This window comes from Otolemur garnettii, unplaced genomic scaffold (genome assembly GCF_000181295.1).
Source record: "Otolemur garnettii isolate 467f Iridium unplaced genomic scaffold, OtoGar3 scaffold00052, whole genome shotgun sequence".
Taxonomy (NCBI): Eukaryota; Metazoa; Chordata; class Mammalia; order Primates; family Galagidae; genus Otolemur; species Otolemur garnettii.
Window position 1 is genome coordinate 5,779,902 of NW_003852447.1, and position 23,165 is coordinate 5,803,066.

General features: G+C 38.5%; 1 protein-coding gene across 1 annotated transcript in view; it reads right to left on the reverse strand.

Annotated features, from left to right (window-relative positions):
• Positions 1-23,165, reverse strand: part of AKAP6 (A-kinase anchoring protein 6) — a 356,374-nt gene that overhangs the window by 1,702 nt on the left and 331,507 nt on the right. Inside the window, exon 12 of the mRNA XM_023514406.1 lies at positions 3,698-7,105. Within this exon, the coding sequence (XP_023370174.1) occupies positions 3,740-7,105 (3,366 nt within the window). The 3' untranslated portion in view covers positions 3,698-3,739. The remainder of the gene's footprint in view (positions 1-3,697; positions 7,106-23,165) is intronic.

The window sequence follows — 23,165 nt, forward strand, 5'->3', positions numbered from 1 at the left end:
ATCCCACAAAATCTTTGTTATTTAGCTTGGCAGGACTAGTTATTCAGAAGTGCTGGATAATTAAAACATATTTCACACATCCAGCAAAACCGGGATTTATTAAGGTGGTTTTAAAAGTAAATTTGATAAGATTATACCTTTATTTTCTAGAGGAAAGTTAATATACAATCACCAATGGTAGTTTCTTAAAATTGCTTGGCCAGCTTTGGAGAGTATCAAGCTCTTAGTGTCCGTCCAATTATTAGAATGAGAATTTGTGCTGCATACATGTGAAACACTGGCTCTTCCAGCTGCCTCAGTTTGTAAAAACCTAGCGGCAGCGTGTTCAACTGTAGAATGCAAACTATACTTGAGCAGGCATGGGTACAAGTAATTGCCTAAAATCTAAAACATACAGGCTGCCAACTATCATATTGACAGACCTATAAGGTAGAAACGTCAATAAAGCTAAAAGGTGTAAAGGAAATACGTGTGCTATAAACAAATACAGCTCCTCACCTCATCCTCCACACACACACATAGTAAAACAAAACCCCAGACCACCAGAGCAAACCAAAATGAAAGAGAGAGAGAGAAAAAAAGTACACACTGGCTGCATGTGATGAGTTAAATTTTTATACCACAGGATTTACCCAGCCTGAAGTTTAGGGTTAAACCAGTCATCAAAGATCAGAGGCTTATGATGAGGATTATGAAGAAATAACTGTCAGAATACAGCAAAAAGATTAGTGCAAAGTACATCTCTTAGGCAGGTCCTAGGAGGCACTCCAGACATACATTATGTGCTTCCTCCAAATTAGGCAGAAAGATCTGGATCTATCCAGTTACCTTTCCTTTGATGTGATTTGCTGTAACTGACCTCTCTATTTTTACAGAAACACGACACATAAATGAAAATAGTGAAAAGCACAGCAGTGTGCCTGGAGATCAGTGCAAATGCATACTGTTAGATCATGTTAAAACTTCTCAAACAGTTTCAATGGGCTTTTAATTAGAGCACAGTAAATAAAAAACCTTTTCAAATAATTCTGGGGAAAAAACAAACAAACAAAAAACGTTTGTTACTATTGTTACTATTGCAGACTGTATCTGCTATTCTAAGTGGTATCTCTTCCGGTTGGTACTATAATCATTTCATCATCTGAAAACTTACTTTTGGGAAAAATAAACCCAGCAAGTTGAATTTGGTCAATTTTATTGTCATAATAAAAAGAGCACCCCAACTGATGGCTTCCAAATGTCTTTAAAAAGCAGGGCTTTTCCTTTTGCTTTTTGAATCTTACAGAAAGAACAATAACAGGTCGGCTCTGATAGAGGTGGAAGCTCATGTTTACTGAATAATTTCAGTTCATATTCCTGACATTAAATACTGAAGGCATGTCAACATTTTGAAATTAAATAATTTGTCCTGGCTGATAGCACCTAAACAATATGTGAATATTTACATGCAGTTACCCAATGCTAATAACTGGAGAAAAATTCAGGCATCCCAGATGTTTTGTCCACTTGATACTGAGAAAAACTGAGTAGAACCAGTAAATATGGCTATTTAAGGGGCTCTAGGCCTATAACGAGTCACTTGGGGGCGATGTGAGTTCTGCAGAAGTAAAATCTGGCTGTTTCTCCCTTTGCCCAAGATAGGGCCAGGCATCACTAGGGCTCAACAAAAAACGTTGCTGACTGGCAGGTGGGCTGGCTGATAGTTTTACAGGGTCCCTGCTTGTAAAATATGAGGGCTACACAGATTCACCAGCACACTGGCCTCCTCCAAGGCTAAAGATGGGGCTGCCCTTTGCTCACATTTAAGTTCTGTTCTGCGTCTACACAGGAGAAGGAAGAAATTCCCAGAAGATGACAAGGGAGAGTACGTCTTCTCCAGGGCCAGGGCCTCTAGAGCTCTGCTTCTCAGAGTGACTGGTGACTTGAGGGTCACCATCACATGATGTTATGCTCAGAGTGGTGTTGCTTTCAAGCCTTTATCCCCTTTCAGAAAACAAAATCAGCCAGGCTCTACCAGCCCTTCTGCGGAGGTTGGCAGAGCCAGCAGCACAATCGGTTCTAATAGAAGTTGTTTTGAAGCAGCTTATGGAATTGCAGTTACTCGCCCTTAATGGTCAGTTTTACTGCATACTGATGGAGAATGTGATTATAGGGCGGACACGTTTTACAGAAAATACATTTCTATCTCTCCTACTTTTGTTCTCACTTGCAGCCAATTGTAAATAGAGTCTGAAACATGGAAAATTAGTTGAGCTATATTAGTAAGTAGGATGCCTTTCTTCAATTTTGCATACTGAGTTTATTTTTAGGGTATATCTATGGTATAGATTCCCCCCTCACTCCCCATTTCTAGCAGCTCTACACAGAATCACACATTTTAATGAGCTTAGGGCACAGGTGTTGCAGGAAAAAAAATAATGATGTTTGCCATTCATCTTTCAAATTAAATAATGTGTTTTTAAATAGTAACTTTTTTCATAATACATTATGGGAACAACATTTATCTGTCACATTTCAAAAGATGTATTTGTAATAAATGTAAATTACTTTTAGAAAATCAGTAATTAGGCTCATCAAAAAATAAACAATCTGCCACAAAAAAGATAATCTTTAGCATAGTTAAGTATAATAACTGTTATTTGAATAAGTTAACAAATTAGGGTAGATTGCTTCTGTAATTCATTTCCTATAGCACGAGTTTAGGTTACAGCATTAAGCTTCTGGAGTGGGGGGTGGAGATGGCGTTAGGCACCTCATACTTTGGTGAAATATGACTCTCACATTTGAAAGCTCAAATTTTCTTTCTTAAACTTGATTGAGAAAGCATATTCATCACCGGGGCTTAGAAATGGGAAATAACAATCTTTGTGTCACTTTTAGAGATATATCATCATCTCAGAATTATCAATCAATAGCTGTCTTATTAAATATGAAGAGTGGAATGACTTTCTTAAAAAATTTGATGGAAATCAGCCTGTCACCTTCAGGCAAAATTCAAAAATTCTGTTTTTATCAAAATGCCATTAACTTGTCATGTATTCTCTCTGCATTTGCTTCCTGTCCCTGTTCTCAGTCTGTATGTGGATAAATAAGAGCCTCTTCTTTAATATCAACTTTCCCCTCCTGTTTGAATCCTTAGACGTGGCCATGATTAGGAGCAGTGACAGCACAGTGTTCCACCAGGGAAGCAAATGTGATGATAGTTACATTAGACAGAAGTATAAAAGGCAGGCCCAGATTGGGAGCTGCAGCCTACAGCAAATCATTGTTCATCTCCCCACACTGAATGGAGTGGGCAGCTCTGTGTGCAGGAAACTAAAGTGGGGAGCGTTCACTGTTACTGTGCGTGCATTTTGACCATGGGGTATAACTGCAATTTGGATAATCTTTTTTTCCTTCCTCAGTGATAGAATTTGAGGCCTTAAATTGTTTGACTCCTTCCTCAAATGTTGCATTCTTCTTGCCAGAATGTTATAATAAGATAATGTCACTAAGAAGGTCCATTTTCATTGCTTTTTTTTTCTTTTGCTTCATAATTACTTTCATTGTTGGGAGTATTTCTTCTACCCAAAAGTCTTATTCACATAAATACCTTCTACAACAGGTTATTCTGACTAGTCTTTCTTCCTCCCATGGTTTTGTTGACTCACACTTACTATCCTAAGTATAATATATAGCTCACGAGGACTGTACGTACCTTTTGATGAGATGATTTTCATGCTTGGGAGGGGATTACATTCTACCTATGCATATTTCTATGTCGTTCCTCGTGAAGGTTTAAAAGGTTTTCTTCACAGGTTAAAGTTTTGGGGTTAGGATGTAATACGGCCTTATCTTTTGGCTGATTTGCCTTCAAGGAGAGGACTTGGGCTTCAGACTTGGCTGAAGCAGAATTATGTTCTTCTGGCAATCCAGATTCACCTGTTTTTCCTGAACTCTCCTTTTCACTGCCCAGCCTCGAAGGAGTGAACTCCTTCAAGTTTTCTTTACAGGCATTGGATGTTTGGGGTAAATCATCTACTTTGTTTCCAACATCAGCTCCTTTCTGAGGGGGAGGACTTGAATGAACCACCACGTCTGCATCACCAGCTACAAGAGAAGTGTTGCTGCATTTAGGAGAACTTTCTGTTGCTTGTGGTGGCACCGCAGCTTCATCAGGAACGGCAGGTTCATTTAGAGGAGTGCTGGAGAAACAAGCTTCCTCTCCATCAGAGTCATCCTCAACACAGGCCTCAAAGAAGCACTCGATGTCCTCCCTGTCATCTAAGCCGGAGTCAGTAGTATCTTGTGGCAATGGAGTGTTGCTTTTCTCCTCTATGTAATTGGTGACCTCACCACAATCACTGTCATGAGATGAGAGAGATAAGTAGGAATAAAAGTCTCCTTTCCTCAGCTGGAGGGGCCGGTGAGAGTGCTCCAAGACTTTCTCCTTGATCTGAGTTAATGAAGTAGGAGCAGCCACCTCTGTCTCAGGTTGAGATTTACTTTTTAGGGCTGTTGAAGCCATGTCAATGATTTCCTTAACAAAGTTGTGTACCGAACAATCTTCAGCATCTTTCTGATGGAGAACATCTGGCTCACAGTCGCAACAGGAAATGTTGTTGCTGATGGAAGCATTTTCCTCTGTTTCATTTTGCTCAAGCGCTAGGCAGCAACCAGCAGATTTTCTTGTCACGCTTGGTGCATCATTGGATGAAGATTTCAGTACATCAGAGTCTTGTCTGTTGTTAACCGTGGTATCTAAAGTTGGTTCTGGGCCAGATTTCTCAGTGGCAGTAGAAGCAGTGCTTTGATTTTCAAAATGATGGTAATTTGGACATTTCTTTGGAAGATGGCTAACAGTTTGGGGAACCAATTCCTTTTTAGCAGCATTTGAATCATCTGAACTATCCACAAAGGATATACACTTACAATGCTCACTCTCCGAAATCTTTTTCCCATTTGAACCAGGATTTGGGACATCCAGTTTGTCCTTTTGCCTTTCTGGAATACTTTCAATATTGCCATTTTCCATGTCAGCCACATATGGATCTTTATTAACTTTGAAAATATTTTTCTTATTTTCACCCTTTGTCCCAACTTCATGGGTATGGGATGGATTCTTACCATTTCCATTATTTTCAGAGAGACGTTTTATAGAGCCATTTAGAAGGGCCTCGATGTTCAGGGTTTCAGAGGGATTGGTCACCTCGCCACTATTTAAATCTTTACTGCCCTTTATCTCTTCACTGAGATTGCACCTTTTCTTATCTCTTGTCAAAGACAACTTTGGCCTAATCCAAGTCTGCAATTCATTTTTTATATAGTCCAGCCCTGACATCAAGTTGCAGTCTTCATAAATCTCATCATCTGTTGCAATACTGGAGTCATCATCCTCATCTTTGATACATAACTCTTCTTCAGTCAAGGTGAGTGTAGAACTGGAGAGGAGGTCACTGTCATCTTCATCATCGGTGCATGCAGAGGTACAAGAGACATTAACAATCATGCTGACATTGACATCACTTTCATCAGCCACTGAACGAGTCAGGCGCTTCCTGAATGATGTGTTCGATTCTGGGACCTTGTTCTTGTGTAACACAATATCCTCTGAGCACAGAGAGAGCTCATCACTGCTGCTGAGTTCTGTAAGAGATGCTGCTGAGTCTTCATTGATAGAAGATGCTATGTCCAGTGACATCTGGCCAGTAAAGGACATCTTTTGTGAACTGCTTTGGAGAGTGATATCAGAAACACTCCGCTTTATCTTTTGCTCCGAGGGGCTCTGGATATTCTCCAGACGATTCAGTAGATCTAATGTTCTTTTACTCAATTCACCAACTGAGCCACTGCTCACGCTTATATCCCCTGAGCTGTGACAGCTAAAAAGATCTTCATTGCTTTTATAGGATGTCAACCAACTTTCTAAAGAAGTGCTTCGCTGGAGGCTGTCACTGCCATTTTTAAAGATGCCCAATCCAAATAAATCACCCCCAGGAGAAAGGGACTCAATAGACGAACTGCGAGATATAAGGGAGAGCTGCTTGGCATTCTGCATGCCAGGGAAGGCCTTTTCTCTATCACCACTCTTATAAGAAATGCGATCCATTTCATGGGATGCACTTGCCAAAATCCTTTCATGGGGAGGTGCATCTGGTTGTAACTCTGTAGCCTGATGTTTGGATTTGCAGGATTTTTTATCAAAATAAAAACTGCGAAGCAGGGGGTCCTCCACATGTGCCTTTTCACTTTGTGACTGTTTCATTATCATTGGTAATTTGAGTTTTGAGCCTTGGGGGTATGAGTAATCATAAAATGTAAACACATCATGTTTTCCTTGTAATTCTTCTCCCAAACAATCAGGGGTATGTTTGGTAACACTGTTTAAATCTCCAACTTTTCCATTTACAGAACCCACTAGTGAAATGGATGACTGAGAGCCATTTGGAAGCTTAATGCATTCTTCCTCATCCTTAAATTTTTCTGTTAACACATTAACTGCATCTCCTGTTTGTCGGTCCAGATGTTCGGTTTCAGGGTTACCTGGGGACCCATCCACTGCATTGAGCAAGCACATTTCAGAGTTGGTAGTGGTTTCCGTGTCTCCTTCACTGACGATTCCACTCTCACTGCCTGAATTCTGGCTCATGTCTCCTCCATGGCATGGGCAGGGCTTCATGGAATTGGAACCCCCTACAAGATCTGGCAGAGATTTGGTAGATGAAAATGAAGAGTCTTTACTGAGACTCTTAGTTAAAACATTAGTCTGTGTCATGCCAGTGAGCTTCGGATTGTTTTTCAGAAACGGCATGTGGTTGTCCTCATAGAGTTCAACATTGTGGAGGCTGTACACTTGGTAAATGTGTGGACTGGATGGGGCAGTAATATTTGAGGCATACTGCAGTCCTCTGTGGTCACCTGCCTCCTCTTCATAACCAGGGTCCTCACTACTTGTCTCGTCAAGTTTCAAGGAAGGCATGACAGGTTGGGGCTTTTGATCAAGGTCATTTGATTCTTCATTCAAACTAATTAACTTGTTACTTATGTCTGTTTCATCCCATTCCAGTGCATCCTCACTCATCCCATTTAGGTCCATCAAGCCAGGATCAATCACATTCAAAGTCTCCTGCATTGGAGGAAGGAAAAAAAGAAGAAGAATAAGAGAAAACAAGCATGAACATTTTATCCATTCAAAATCCTTTGGAAGAATCAGCAAAGAAAACTGTCTCAAGCATGGATCTGAAAGATAGCATAATTATTAACTCTATTCCCTGCTGTAATAATGTCAAAAAATTATTGAAATAGGTTTTTCTATCAATAGCAATCTGTCACTGAAGGCAATAATATAGATTAAAATGTAAGACTATTATGGTCAGATTGTAATTTATGACATTAACCATTTCCTATTGATTCTTCTACATTTTAAAATCATAGACTGGGTGAAGATAAAAGTGCCAGGTAAAAGGAAATAAAAAGAGTACAACCCATGACATCTCTTAAGGGACGTTCACCCTGATGCTACTGGAGCTCCAGGGGCCAGAGTAGAGTGCTCTCTGCAGCCACATGTGGCAAACTCCCTTTTGCCTCATGTTCTGAGTTCTCTACTTAAAATATGTTTTCTCTGGGAATTCAGAATACAGTTGTAGTAGTGTGGGCCTGGGGATCTTGACTGTGAACCCATTTCTCTGTCTTTCCTTTCAGGGCTCTGCCTCCTCAGATCCTGGCCCTGCTGCCAGTCAGACTCAAGACGAGCAACACTTTATTGGTCTCCTCTTCAGTATCTTCCTGGGCCCTGAGTACGGTAGAGAGGTTCCTTAATCTTAGTTCTTTCAGTCCTTCTCTTCCCCAATCTCTCTCCATGACAGAGATTTCACTTTGACTCTTGGCAGTATGTATCACTACAGTCAGTCCTGCCCTTATTTCTTACAGGCAGGAACCTTCCCCTCCAGCCCACCTCTAGCCCCAAATAACTATCTGAAGATTTTCCTAACTTCCAAGGGTGAAACTGTCCAGATTGCCTCATGGGGCTCTTTGCCTGTCCACTTGGGACCTATGATCTTTCCTTGGACTTCCTGGCTTTACCCAGGAAGAGCTTGACACATCCTAGACACAGTAGCTGGCTGAGCTCCTGGACTCTGTCCAGATTCCTTTGCCATCCTTACCAGTTACCCAGCTGTCTGAATGCATGCTATAGCCAAGAAAGGTGATATACATAGTCTGGACCCTGACAGGCTGACGTACAGACAGAAACACAAATAGAACTTCCAAGTTCAGCTCCCACATATGCAGGCTGGCCAGGTGGATGTATGTGGCACTGGAACTAGCAGACTAACTGAAGGGCTGACTTTGCTGCTTACCTTTCTGAGCTCTAGTCTCCTCATCTGTAGAGTGAGGATAGCACTATCTATTTTCAGGATCATTGCAAGTATTAAATGAGCTAATACTTGTCAAATGCTGAAGGAGCAGTCAGCATTAGGCAGCTTTAGTTCTTGTCTGCAGAATTGCTCCGGATTGGCCTTGAATCAATTCATAGAGGGCTCCCCTGCCAACCTCATTCTTTCTTTCTCATCATTCCTTCCAATTTACTATTAAAACCACAAAGGATTCATGACAAGAGGGTAAAGAGCTGTGTCATAGAGCATCATGGGTCAGCATATTTGTGTGACAAGTCAGAATTATTTTAACTGTCTGGTTGAAACACAGACTGCGATGCTTTTATTCCTCAGGAGTGGAGGGGAAAAGCTTCACCTGCAGCATATTAGCAGAACTTTCCTAAGAAGGCCTCAGTCCACCCTAAAACTGATAGAGGATACCACACAAACACAGTAAGTATAAAATACCCATTAGCACTTTATTATAGTGGATATGTAAGAGATTATCTGTACAGTCTACTTAAGTTTAAAAGAGTCCAGTAACAAAGTAAACATTAATTAAGGGATATTTTAAAATTTTCTAACAGAAATCTTTCCTGCTGCCAATGTTATGGAAGTTAATCTAGTACACCCGCAATCATCACAGTCGCTTAGATATGGAGCACATTCACTGTGATGAATTTTTATTAGAATTTCTGTTTATTCTTTGCTTGCTGATAAAGGAAGTACTAATGACCAGTTAGTATGGCTAATGAATGTTAAAATCTTCAGCTGTAGGAACAATCAATCAGTCTAATCAAATAGTATATTAATTTCAAATACTATTTAGCTGACACTGTACTCTGAGAGTGCTAATAAATAATTGAACTAGTCTTTCCAAGGAGCTTTCTTTATAACTCTCTGGTTGACTTTAACATTTAGCAGCACAGATTTTCCATGAGGGTCCCAAACATGGGGACTCACGTGGAGACACAGGAATTGTGCCACCTGGAAGTGCCAGGAGTTAAGCCCAAGTGATGCCTGCAACTCAGACTCCTCTTCCATGACACCATCATTTCCTGACCAAATGATGCCTTTATGACTTTATAAAGCCAAGCCGAAGACAGTACAGCAGCACCGAGAGGAACAGACCTTTGGCTCCGTAAAGTACAATTGGCCCTCCACAGTTGTGGGTTTCGAATTCATGTATTCAACCAACTGCAGATTAAATAAATATATTTGAAAAAAATTCCATAAAATTCCAAAAAGTGAAACTTGAGTCTTCCCTGTGCCAAGTCCTAAGTTGAATCCGTGTGAATAACGTAATGTGTGTAGGCATTGTATTCGGTATTATAAGTAATCTAGGATGATGTAAAGTATATGGAGGATGTGTGTAGGTTATATGCAAATACTAACAGCATTTTATATCAGGAACTTGAGCATCTGAGGATTTTGATATCTGGCCAGGGGGAGGGGTTGGGTAGTTGGGAGGATTGTAGGTGGAGTGGAAAATTTTCATAGGAAAGATTAAACTTTTGGATATAATATTGTCCTTTATTTTTCTTAATTTTCTCCTCTTCTCAACCTCTTAAATTTGCTATGAATTCTGAAATTTTTGTACGTCAATTCCAGGGACTATCAGATAGGATCCATTAGGAAATCATTCATTTTAGGCTTAAAAGTGCTACTCACTCCTGTTGTGGATTAAATTAAGTCAATATTTTCCCAAAAATCTCTATTTCCTTAGGATTTAACCTCAACCATAAAACATACCTCTGGGGCAAGAAAGTAGGAAAACTTCCCAAGAAGAAGGACATTAGAATATTTATATAACTAAAAAAGTTTCCATGGAATAAAAATAAATGCACATATAGAGATATAACTGATGGGAAAATTATTTAGTCAAATGTTATTTTTGATGATAGCCTAACATAACCAATAATGCTCCAGCTAATCAAGAATTTGTTGTTCTTGTTGTTTTCCTGAAAGAATTGTTTGGTACTTTTTTAAAACGCACAAATGTACCTATCTTTGATAAAGGTAAATCTAACTGGATTTAAATAAAAATCTAAGAGTATTTTAATGAAACCAAATAGACGGTGAGTAGTAAATGAGGTCCCAGTAGAAAACCTGCTATTCCAAAAGTAATTCTGAATTAAATTATTTGATACAAAGTTCTATCACTCATAAACTTGTTTCACGAGTACAGAATTTTGGCCTAAACCAAGGGCACATATATAAATAATACACACATATTTGTATAGATCTTCTCAAGGAACAAATAGAATTAATTGGTGCTAGTTTATTTTGTTACTATTATTCTTGGAAGTATTTTAGTTATAAGAACACAATAAATAGAGAGAAAGTAACTAAAAGTGGTGAGAGAAATAACAACAGTGATGAAAGAACCAAGATTCTGATTTTAGCCAGAACTACACATCTGAATTAATGTATTCTGTACTTACATGGTTTCAATTGAATTAGATTCCCAGGATTGCACTTCCAGGATTTTCTCTTGATTTTAGGTTAAACGGGGAAGGGTGGGGAGAAGCTCATAAAGAGATGAGGAATACATTAGCTAAAGAATAGAGATGGATTTAATTAAAAAAAAAAAGAATAGAGATGAAGGAACTTGTCATTCTACAAAACAACATCCTAAAAGAGATCTGATATACCTATCTCTAGATTCCTTTAATTTCCTTTAAAAGTTGTATCTTTTGGAAGACTTTCTCTAAAAGGTCTCCTAAAGACTAAGATGAACTGAATGTTCCGGTCAAACTTCTGGTGCTCAGAATGTGCAAAACCATTAGGAGATCTTGCAGTTTTTGTCCCCCTATTTATTTATTTATAAACTCCTTCAGGAGTTTATTCAGAAGCAGTACATGCAAAAACCTGGGAGGAGAGACTTATCTGCAGAGGAGTAGAGCACAGCAAAAACATACCAATAAATAAAATGTCAAAACCACAATCTTTATTCAATTCAGTTCATACTGAAAGATATATGTAATCTACCTTAGAGGGAAAAGCAAAACATATAGAGGTTTGAGAAGGTAATACAGAGAAAGAAAATAATATATACATTGGGGTGGGGGAATCATTTACATGAGGGGAAACATTCATATATTCACTCTGCTTTTGTGGATGCAATATTTTTCCTCGCCCCCAACCCAAGCCTCATACCAAAGGGTCTGAGCATTAGCTACAGAATTATTTTCCTAAATTAGACATTGGTGGAAATTTTACAAAAAACAAAACGATACCAAGAGCAAAGAGTCTTCAGAAAACGGAAAGATAACGTTTAAGAAAACTCTGAGTTTGTAGTACTCTTGCCTCTTGTTGAGCGGGAAATGGATTCAGGGTTAGCAAGAAAAGATATAGAAGAAAATAAAAATAGGATTTTTTTTTTTTTAAAAGTTCACATTTATCAGCTATTTGGGAATTGGGAGCAGAAACTCCAACAGCTCTGGATTTGAATTCTGGATCCCCCCTTCCATATGTTAGCTGTGTGGTCCTAGACAAGTTACTTAAGTTCCATATGCCTCAGTTCTAGTACGTATGTATATATCTGGAACATTCACAGCACATTGTGTCTACCTAAAAGACTGTTGAGAGCAAAGTGAAAAAATGAACATAAAGTCCTGTAGGGAGGCCATGGCTCACAGGAGGGGTGCAATGACTGGCAGCCATCAGCATCTACTTGCTGTGCTGAAGTGAAGGGAGGACAGTATGGCTTGAATATTAAATAACTATAACAGCATTTCCCTTAAGACTGGTGGTCGATTGATTAACCTTTTCAGTACAACTACATGGGTGGGATTCAATAAAATTAACAGCGATTAGTTCCCTTACTCACTCCCACTGCACTATAACTATAAATGGGGTGCTGTGTGCGTCTTTGCATGTGCTGGCTGGGTTTATCCTGTACAGATAACCAAATGAGCAAAGACACCTGCCCAGCCCTCAGCAAAGCCTATAGCTCAAGGACTTTCTATTTCCTGAAAATAATCTTTTTTTAAAAGGCAGGTCCATTGTCTGTGAAATTCTATCACATTCTGACACATTAGAGCAATCAAACCCTGCTCACTATCTATCAGATTGACAATAATGTTAAAGTAACTTGTCTCAGCTCAGAAAATGCTTTGAAAGTCTATCTCACACTAATGATCAAAAACTGTTCTAGTGAATGCTCGTCTTCGATAACAAAGCTGATCAAAAACTCAAAACAGACAAGAAAAATCCAAAGTCATCTCACAAATCTCACTAAAATAAGTACTGACACAGACATATTTCCTAGTCTTGATGACACAGATAATTCTGAGATGGTTGAAAATGAAAAATCCACTGGATGTTTTTTTAAAGAAAGTTTTATAACAATAAAATTGCCTTTGTTCTCAATAGGGACCAGGGACAAAAGGGAGCCCAATAATGAGATGCAGGGGGTTTCCTCCCATAAATAAACTTCATAAGGACAGAGGTTTGCCTGTCCTGTCTCCACTAGAGACTTCAGAAACAGTGCCAGGCCTAGAGTAGATTCTCAACAAATATTTACTGAGTGAATTGAAGGGAAAATGACTTGCCTGTGGTCTCATGAACCATTGAAGGAACCTAGGAAAAGTCCTGGTGTTCAGCTATACTGTGGCAAAACCACCAGGACAATCTCTGACTTTCCAACTGTGCCACCTCTCAGTTATAAAAGCTAATAGCCTTATAAACATGCTCAATGAAAGGAGCCAGATGTTTTAAAAAGTCGCATACTGTATGATTCCATTTATATGAAATATCCAGAATAGGTCAATCCACAGAGACAGAATGAAGATTGGTGGTTGCCAGGGCTGCAGAATAGGGAGAAACGGCAAGCAATGGTAGGCAGGGAGATTTCTTATTGGAGTGGACAGTGTTTTCAATGTAGAAGCAGTGGTTGTATAACATTGTAAATGGACTAAAAGTCACTGAAATACTCATTTAAAAATGATTAATTTTGGGTAAATTAAGGAAAAGTCACTGATAGAACTAAGAAAGTCAGACAGGGTAGGTCCCCCCTAGAGTAGGGGCCTGAGGAAACAAGCACAGGCTTTGCTAGAAAGTAACCTGGAGGGGGGTGTCCCATTTCCCAGTAAAACTGCGGTTGAAATGGGAGCATAATCCTACCGTGTTCACCCCCTTTCTTGTCCTTTGAAGTCAGTCTTGCAAGGGCAGAGGATGTGCCAAAACTACAGAGGCCACAGAATGTATGGGAAGCTCTTCAACTGTTCTAGCCCATCTCCCCTCAACTCCAAATATGGTAGCTCATCTCAAGTCTGCATTTAAACCCCCCCCAAAAGAAATCCTATTTAATGCTTTCAAATTTGATTATGCATGTGAAAAATGGATTGCCAAGAACTTAAATGCTCTATAATGTGATTCTGAGTCTGTAGGAAGGAATCTCACAGAAGAAAGAGATACAAAAAATCCAAGCAATTCTTTCTTGTCTTTGATCCTTAGGTAACTTCAGTTTCACTGTAGGGCCCCACAGAAATTCCATTTTGATTGAGAAATATAACGGGAAATACACCTGGCCTTTGTCCATAGCTCCTGGAACAGAGAGTCTCTAAAACCCTTGGAATCTCCTGAGCGATTAGAGTGTTTCTTGTTATTCATAATGGCCCCTTTTGGTCACCCCTGAGGTGATTTAGGATAGAGTCCCAAGATAGCCTCAGGATGAGGTTGGTTACCAGAAAGACCAACGGATTCAGAGGCAGTAACTTTCAGCTCTGCCTAAGGATCTCTGGGAAGGGAAGGAAGGTGTACAGATTAAAGCTCCATAAAAATTCTCAAACAATGAAATTGGATGAGCTTCCAGGTTGCAAAGCACCTGTGAGTGCTGTGACAGTGGGGCACCCGGAGAGGCATGGAAGCTTTGCTCACCTACTTGTCCTTATACACCTGTCTGTCCTGGGTTGTACCCTTTATAATAAACTGGTAAATATAAGTAAAGTTTCCCAGAGTTTTGCCAGCCACTCCAGCAAATTATGGAACCTCAAGAGGGGGTTGTGGGGACTTAGAACCTGTGAGTCAGAATTCAGATGCCTGTGCTATTGGTATATGAAGTGAAGACAGTCGGGTGGGACTGAGCCCTCTAACTTGTGAGATCTGATACTAACTCCAGGTAGATAGTGTCAAATTGGATTAAATGGTACGATACCCATCTGGCATCTGGAGAATGGACAATGGCTTAGCGTACAAAATCCCACACATTTTCTGTCATAACTGTTGTGTATAGAAAAACTGTTTTTATAGAAAAGCGTAGAATTTGTCCTAATAAAATAAAGAAACTTAGATGTCACAATTTCCCAATAATTCTTAGGTATAATAATGTCACTGTGGTATTATTAAAGCTAAGTGGTAATATATGAACACCTTACATCAAGCTATGTTTTTCTCCAACAAGTTAATTTTTGTATAAATCGTTATTCATATTTGTTAAGTATCTGCTATAGGAAAAAGTAACCTTCCCCATCCAACTCTGAATGTTTTATTAGAAGTAACTAGAAAAATAATCTACTTTACTGGCTATTTTCTTGGCTATTAATTTATATGTGAACATGCTGAAATTTTTATTATACTCAGAACAGACTGAAAAGCAAAACTGGTTTATTTTTCTCTTTTCAGTCACTATTCTGTGTTTCCCTGGAATTTTCTCCCAGTTTCAAGAAAGTACCTACATTTAGAATTATTTAAAAGTGAATGTTTAAAAAGGTAGGAAGAGATTCTTAAATAAAAGAATTTATCTTTCTGACCTCTTTAGTATTATGTAGGAATGAAACAAGTAACAGGAAGTCCAAAAGAAAAATAACTTCAATGAAGTTGTAAAAAGCCCAACTGCAGTAAAATGGGAGCATTTTCTTTATTTTATCACATGGTGAATCTATTTGGACAACAATGACAGACCCACATGCCAAGTTGCATAGATTCCCCTCCCCACCCCCACTAATGATAACATCTAGCTTCCTTTGGAGGGGATGGGGGGGGCATTGCTTAGCTGTTTAGTGTTTACCAAACTGTCAAATTTGACCGTCAGAAGTTGATGTAACATTTGAGTTTTGTGCCTCTGGATATAATTTTTTCCTTACCTTTCTTTGCCTTCGGGAAAAGTATACCCTTCACCCTCTTTGTGATCTCACATTGATTAAAAGCTGCAATTTTTTAAAACTTACAAAGCATATTGCTTGAAAAGAGGTGGTGAATAGTTGTATAAACAAGTGATGTTTCCTAACACATGTGCTTTTCTGTAAGAAAGTCTTAAACTTCTGACTTTCAGATTAAATTTTCAGGACACAATATTCTTTAAATATTTTTTCCTGAATATTTTTAAACATTTTTAATTTTTAATTATTATGGGTACATATCAGTTTATAGTATTTATAGAGTACATGTGATATTCCAATACAGGTATACAGTATTAATTAATTAAATCAGGGTAATAAGAGTATCCATCACCCCAGGTGTTTATCGTTTCTTTGTGTTAGGAACATTCCATTTCCACACGTTCATTTATTTTAAAGTATTCCTTAACTTATTGTTGGTTATAGCCACTATATTGTAATATCACACATTGTTCATTCTATCTAGTTAACTATATTTTTAAGAACATAATATTCTTGGCGTGAACCTAAGGTCGGCTAATACACGAGAAGTGCTTTGCCAATATGCAGATGTGCCTGAAAAGCCACACATCAAATAACAGAGTTCACCTGTGTTCAGGATCTGGGCCCTTTACAAAGTGTGTTATTTGTGGAGAGAATTTTGTGTCTTCATTCTGAATAAGGATGCATATTAGGAGCCAACGTTGTGTTATTACTGTTTTTAATTGTTTGTTCCTCTCAGATAAATAAGGTGTGATTTTTGTTGTTTTTTTTATTCTAAGACCATGATTACAACAGATCATTCAATAAATAAATAAACAAATAAAATATTGGTCAATGTGAATTAGCAGACTAAGAATGACCAGAAATGGCATACATTGTCTTAGTCTCTTTTCTATACTATCTATACCAGTCAACAACACTCGTCTTGGTTTTCTCATATTTATCATCTGATTAGCACAAGGTTTAGGCTGGTTAACAGGCAGGTCAGCTATGATTCATTTTCTTAAGATGGTTTAAGCCTTGTTGCTCCATTTGATTTTATTTCATTTGATTTATATCTTTGCTTTAATAGCTTCTGATAAAGGTGATGACTTTTAGATTTAGGGGAGACTAAAATGTCTCAGAATTGCTATGACATCTCTGTTGAGAGATCACTGTTCCCTCCATAAAAAATAACTAGGAAGTTTACTAGTTAAACACTTGATGCTGGAAAGGTTGCTTGATGTTTCAGTATGAATTTTCCTAGAAGGTAATAAATGTCTCTGAAATAAGTTTCCAAGAGATTTTATACTCTGATTCTTATTCCAGAGTCCCCAGACATGTTAAAAAACATAGACTCCCTGAGGGATTTTCTTTCTCAAATCTCAAGGGGAAATACTGGGGACCCTGAGAGCCGATTAAATTTAAAAGCTCAATCTTCTATGGAATAGGCGCTCTGGTCCTGGGCTCTTATGGAGAGTCTTGCAAGTTTTAAATGTCAGAATCTTACTTCAAACTATAACCCAAATCAAGACTCCCAAATCACAGAAATGTAAATTTCCATCTAGAGAAAAATGATCTCAAAATGTGGTGCATTTTGTAAATTAAAAAAAAAAGTAATATTAGAGGCTTAGGTTCACTTTCTAAAATCCTTTTATAATGCAAAAAATCAAAACCAAACAAAAACATCTATAAACCCCAAACACTGTTTATGCTTTGGATCTGGGTCCTTAAGCTGGCAGTTAAGACACTATCCCAGGTTTATATAGCAGCACAGAGAGGCAAGACACTGACAAGCCAGTGGAGCTAATTGCCTGGGTCTGACCTGCTGAATTTACTCCTCCAGGCACTGGACAATGGTAGTGTTTGTGACTGATGTCTCTGCTTCGCTTGCATTCAGCACAGAGTGCAGTATACTTTGCACTCTATAAAGCTTGGTTGCTTTTTTTCTCTGAGCAAGTAATCAAGGAAATATAATGCCAGATGACCTCCACCTTTTACCAAATCAACAATATTTTTCAAAGGCCTACTCTGCAAGACATTCTCCTGGCAAACGTCAATGCTGCTACTAGGAAGCAGAAGGAACTTGGATAGAGTTCCCTTGTGTGTACCTGCAGACAAGCTCTATACCAAGCTGACAACAGCTTTATTTTTTTCTCTAAAATTGAAGTCCCTCCCACACACCAAATTAATCATTTTGCTTCATTATTAGTAAAGCCACTAGATGAGCTGTGACTCCATAAACTTTAGGAACTCATTTATTATGTTGCCTGATCAGACCTTGCGTTTATTTACACAGTGTACCCATAAAATCCAGCTTTCATTAGTGCTGGGGAGGAATAGTCGGGCTCCTTTTGCTGGGGAAGGTGAAGCTGGAGAAGATAATTAACCATGAAACAATAAGGAGGCTTGCTGGGTAAGCAGTAGTGTGAAAACAGTTACTCCTCACAAAAGAGGGGAAATTAGCTTGCTGGATAAAAAAGGAAGTGTCAGATTGAAGACTGAAAGGCCTGCCAACAGAAGTAGATAGCTCTATGCATCATTAATGAAATTTTTTAACACTTAAACGCCACAGCTGTCCACATTCAAATGCATGTAAATGCCATGTGTTTCCACAGATCAATATGCATGTTAAAATATTTCTTTCTCCCTTAAACTTCTAGATGTTGTCTCTGTTTCCTTTTCACCTACTTTCTTTCTAAGAATAAAAATGCACCAGCTTTCTCAGCCTTGTGTCCTCGTTTCCAAAGCCCACGCACCCAAGCATCCTGGAGATGGGCAGCATGCTCATTATATTTTAACAAACACATTATTTTACATTCATAATACCAATATTTTAGTCAACAAAAAGTTTGTTTTGATTTTGCTGCTTCACAGAGTGAAGACTTATGATGTGCGTTTCCTTTCAAAACTTCCTCCTGGAGCATTAGTGCTCCCTGAAGCTTCCCCATTTTGGCAGAAATTCAGTTCTGTGCACTGCCAAAAGAAATAGAATAAACAAACACTGCTCCATGCAGCTGGCGAGATAATTTACATATTACTGCACACCAAACATGAAGACCTGAATATGGATTAGAGCTCCGGCGATGACACAAATGTCATATAGATAAAGAGAAACAAAATTCAACACATCGTTGTTTATTTTACCACTGCTACTGTATGAGAGATGCTCAGAGAGAAAAAACATGGAAGAATTGCTTTTTGAAAATTGGACTCCCTTCTGCATTTGAAGTGGGTTCTTTCCGACTGTAAACCAAGAATAAAAAGGTGCAAAAAGGCACAGGTTATTTTGGATTACCTAATATTTTCTCCTTTTGCCTTGTGAGTTAAAACAATGTGCTTCAATTTGGACAAGGTGGGTTAATGATCTTACAGGATTGACCTTTTCAATACAAAGGACCTGAATTTTTATCTAGCCTTTTTTCTACCCTTGATAATTTCAGCAGAACACTGAACTCTCTAAGTAAGAATCAAGTCGTTGGTTAGGGAGGTCAAGTAAGCAATGTGTGCCCATTATAGCTCCTTCAGAACTCACCATCCAATGGAAGGACCTGCCCAGAATGCTCAGCCCACATGTCTTCTCTCCTTGTCCCTGCTCACTGTCATTCAGGTGACCCTTCTTGACCCCAGCTAGATATAGTGGTGTCCTAGGGAGGAAGGGATATCTCTCTGGATACTCATTGCTGTGACTCCTTTTCTGATTCTTGGGGCAGAGCAGGGCTATGAAGAGCTAAGAGTAACACAAATACTGATGGTGACAAGATGAGGAACCATGTGAGATGTTTTAGTCCACACCACATTAAAATTCTTCTGCATGAGACAGGTTGACTTTTCTCTCCATGCAAAACTACTCTTGAAATGTGATTATTTTAGTAGCTGCTAGCCCTTTAAAATCTTTAGTAAGTATGATAATCATCATTATGACCCACTCTTGCTTAACAAAGGGAGAGATCAGGGCCATATAGGTAAATCTGGTTAGAAATTATTAATGTTTACTAGTCAAGGAAGGTTCCTTAAAATTTGGGAAATGACCCATTTGAGAAATGTCCAAGGAGTTGGAGTTATTATTAAAAGGGAAACTAAACATTCCCATACGTTTCTCATGGAAATCTGTGAAAGACCTATCCTTAGACTAAAGAAAAAAAACGTGTTCAGGATAATTTTTACATATCACTTTCAAACCAAGCTACCTGAAATAAATCCTTTCATTGTATTACTTCCCTAACTAGGAAAAAAAAAAAAAACATAAATCCAAAATTTTCAGTGGATATTTCTCTTCTAAATGCTTCTGATTGGCTTTTAAGGCATTCCATCATCTGGTCCCAACACATGACTGAAATTTAATTGTTATTGCTACCCTCAAACTAACCTTCACTATCATAACTACCTCATGAATATTTCCTGCTCACTTGTATCACCAGGCCTTTGGTAGTAGGCAGTGAAGAATACAGAGGGTGCCAAAAATATGTATACACATTTTAAGAAAGGAAAAACTGTATTAAAATTATAATAATCAATTTATACCAATAACAAAAGATGAATACAAAGAATGTTGAGCACCTCTTGTAATTACAGAAGTCAAACATGACTTGAGTGTTCCAATTTTAATACTGTTTTTTCCTTTCTTAAAATGTGTATACTTTTTTTTTGGTACCCTCTGTATTTTTTGAATGAATCATTGAATGGATGAACCTACTTTCTATTGCACTCACCCCAATCTCTCAAAATTCAGCCTTAAATGCCTCTAAAATGCCTCCATTTCTCTGGTTACTCATCCCTTAGTGATTTCCACCTAAATCAGTCCTTCCATGAGAAATGGAACTACACAATTTAGCATGGTAGCCCCCAATCCTGGCTGCACTCCAATACCAGTCCGTGGCCTGTTAGCAGTGATTTCAACCAGTGTGCCATAGCACACTTGTGTGCCATGAGATGATCTTAGGTCTACTGTGAAAATTTTTAAAGATCATTGATTCAATTATTTTTGAAAGATCGTCAAAGCACAGTGAGTATATTCTTTTTTTTAAGTTTTATTTTTTAGTCAACATAATTTAAGTGTGCCACAGAAGTTTAACTATAGGTTCAAGTACGCTGTGAGATAAAAAAAGGTTGAAAAACACTGTTGTTAGGAACCAGGCCACACAGCAAGAGATGAGCGGCAGGCAGGCAAGCAAGAGAAGCTTCATCTGTATTTAGAGCCGCTCCCCATTACTCCCATCACCGCCTGAGCTCCACCTCCTGTCAGATGGGCAGCATTAGATTCTCATGGGAGCTTGAACCCTACTGCAAACTGTGCATGTGAGGGATCTAGGCTGCAGGCTCCTTATGAAAACCTAATGCCTGATGATCAGGTGGACCTGAGGCAGTGATGCTAGCACTGGGGAGCAGTTGCAAATACAGATTATCATCAGTAGGGAGGTTTGACTACACAGAGAACATAATAAATCAATTGCTTGCAGACTCACGTCAAAACTGCCACCCCCCCACCATGACACCAATCCCTAGTGCTAAAACAGTTGCAGACCACTGATTTGGCACTTACACTCATTTATTCATTCAACAGATGTTCACTGAATACTCATTACATAGTATTGCTTGAGTACTGAGCAAATACAAAGGTGAACTAAGCACGTACTCACCTCTCAAGTATCTTGCAGTTTTGTATTTAGTTTTGTAATTGGTGCTGTCATTTTCATCCCAAACACAGTTTAGAATAATTATTGTCTTGTCTATGTCAATATTATCTTACTATCACTACATATAGCTTGAGAATCTTTTCAGAGTGAAGACAGTGTCCTGTACTCCTGTGTAAGCAAATCCCAGAACAATGCTGTACCTGTAGCAGGTACTCAAGGGGCACTTTCTGATTATCTGTCTACAAGTTCAGTTCCTTATAATTCATGACCAGGTGGAATCACATAGCAAACCATTCTTGCAAGTAGATTAAATATTTAGAATCCTATAGCAACACATACTAGGCTAAAAAAATATGTAAATAAATATTTAGTATCCAATACTTGCATAGCCAGCAGTTAAGATACACTGATGGTGTAAGGCTATAGGAAGAGTATTTAATCTATGTTAAAATAGCTTTAGCTTTTCAGGCCTTGGGTCTTTGGGCTTGCTTGTACTGTTTTGTACTGTTATTCTCCTGTACGTAAAAATAAGCTTATTCAGTATTAGTATTTCAATGTTAACCCCCGGATGACTAAACATAGCATCTGGTCTTTGACATTCAACAAAACTTAGCCATTTATATGCTAAAAAATCATAAACACAATTCAAGTGAAACAAAAGACCTAAAATATTAGACCTGAATAAAAAGAAAATCAGAGTAAATATGATCTTCCTATAAGTGGGATAAGAAAATCATTTGACCCCAGTGGCATTTTTACTTAAGTATTTTCTCTTTAATCAAAATTTAAATGTGACTACTGCTTCATGATCAAGGAGTTGATAGGCTTAATATCTATTTTTTCTAGACGAGTGCTTACCAACCTTTTTCAAGCTATGAAACACAGAAAGCACTAATATAGGCTGCAAACTGGTAAAGAAGGTAGTTGTTCATTGCTGATGGCAACTAGGCTGTACTCTACCCACTTCTGCCCCTGCTGCCCCTGTGATGAGGGTTTCAATATCTGAGGCCACAACGGACTGATTTGGGGCATATGGCTGGGCAGATGACTGCAACTACAGGCTTTTCTGGTTGGCAAAACCATGAACATATGAGAAGAGTGGCTCAATGAAACCAAATTAAAGGCAGACAGAGTTACACAGAGCAAATAAGTTGTTATGAACTTTTCAGATAGCCTCATTCATTCATTCATTTATTCAATAAATATGTATTCAGCTTATCTATTTATGTATTCAACACATAAACTTATTGAATACTAGGTACTGAATAAAATAGACCTAGTAGGTCAGATTATAATTTGTGATAAAATCTAAGAGATGGACTTGATCTATTCTAGAAGGCCAGGAAAGCTTGCCTGAGGAACTGGATTTTCAGTGGATTTCTGAGGGATAATAAGGATTTTCTGGGTAAATTGTGAAGGTAGAAGGAAGAAGGCTCTAAGACAGGAGGAAGTATCTTGCATTTTAGGCCTTGACAATAGGCAAAGAGTCTGGCCTGTGGAGAGAGAGGCTTTGTGACTAGAAATAGGTCTGAGAAGCAGGCAAGATGGGATGATCAGATTAGTGTTTTGAAAAGATTACACAGACTGCATGGTAGGGAATAGACTTGGAGAGGGGGGCAAAAGTTGATATGGGGAAGGTAATTTTAGAGGCTACTGCAGTGGTACAGGTAAGAACAAGAATTACAAATAACATTTATTGGACATTTTTGTCTGTGCCATGCAATGTCCTAATCACATTACAGGTAATAACTCATTTATGAGAGATTCTGGTACCTTGGACTAAGATGGTGATAGTGCAGTTAGAGAAAAGATACAGACTTCACTAAGAGATCCTCAGAAAGTAAAACTATTGGACCTGTGGATGAGCCAGATGGACTGATAATAAGTGAGATATTGAGGATGACCCATGTTCTTTGGCTTTACACAACAAAGACATTATGGTTTCTCTCAGTGACATCCAGAATACAGGAGAAGGGCCAGTTTGTCAAGGAACATCAGTAGTTTTGTTTTGGACAAACTGAATTTGAAATGTTTGGGGGAAATCTCAGTGGAGCTATAAAGCTGTATTTAGGAGTCTGAAGCTCAGAGTAGTAGTT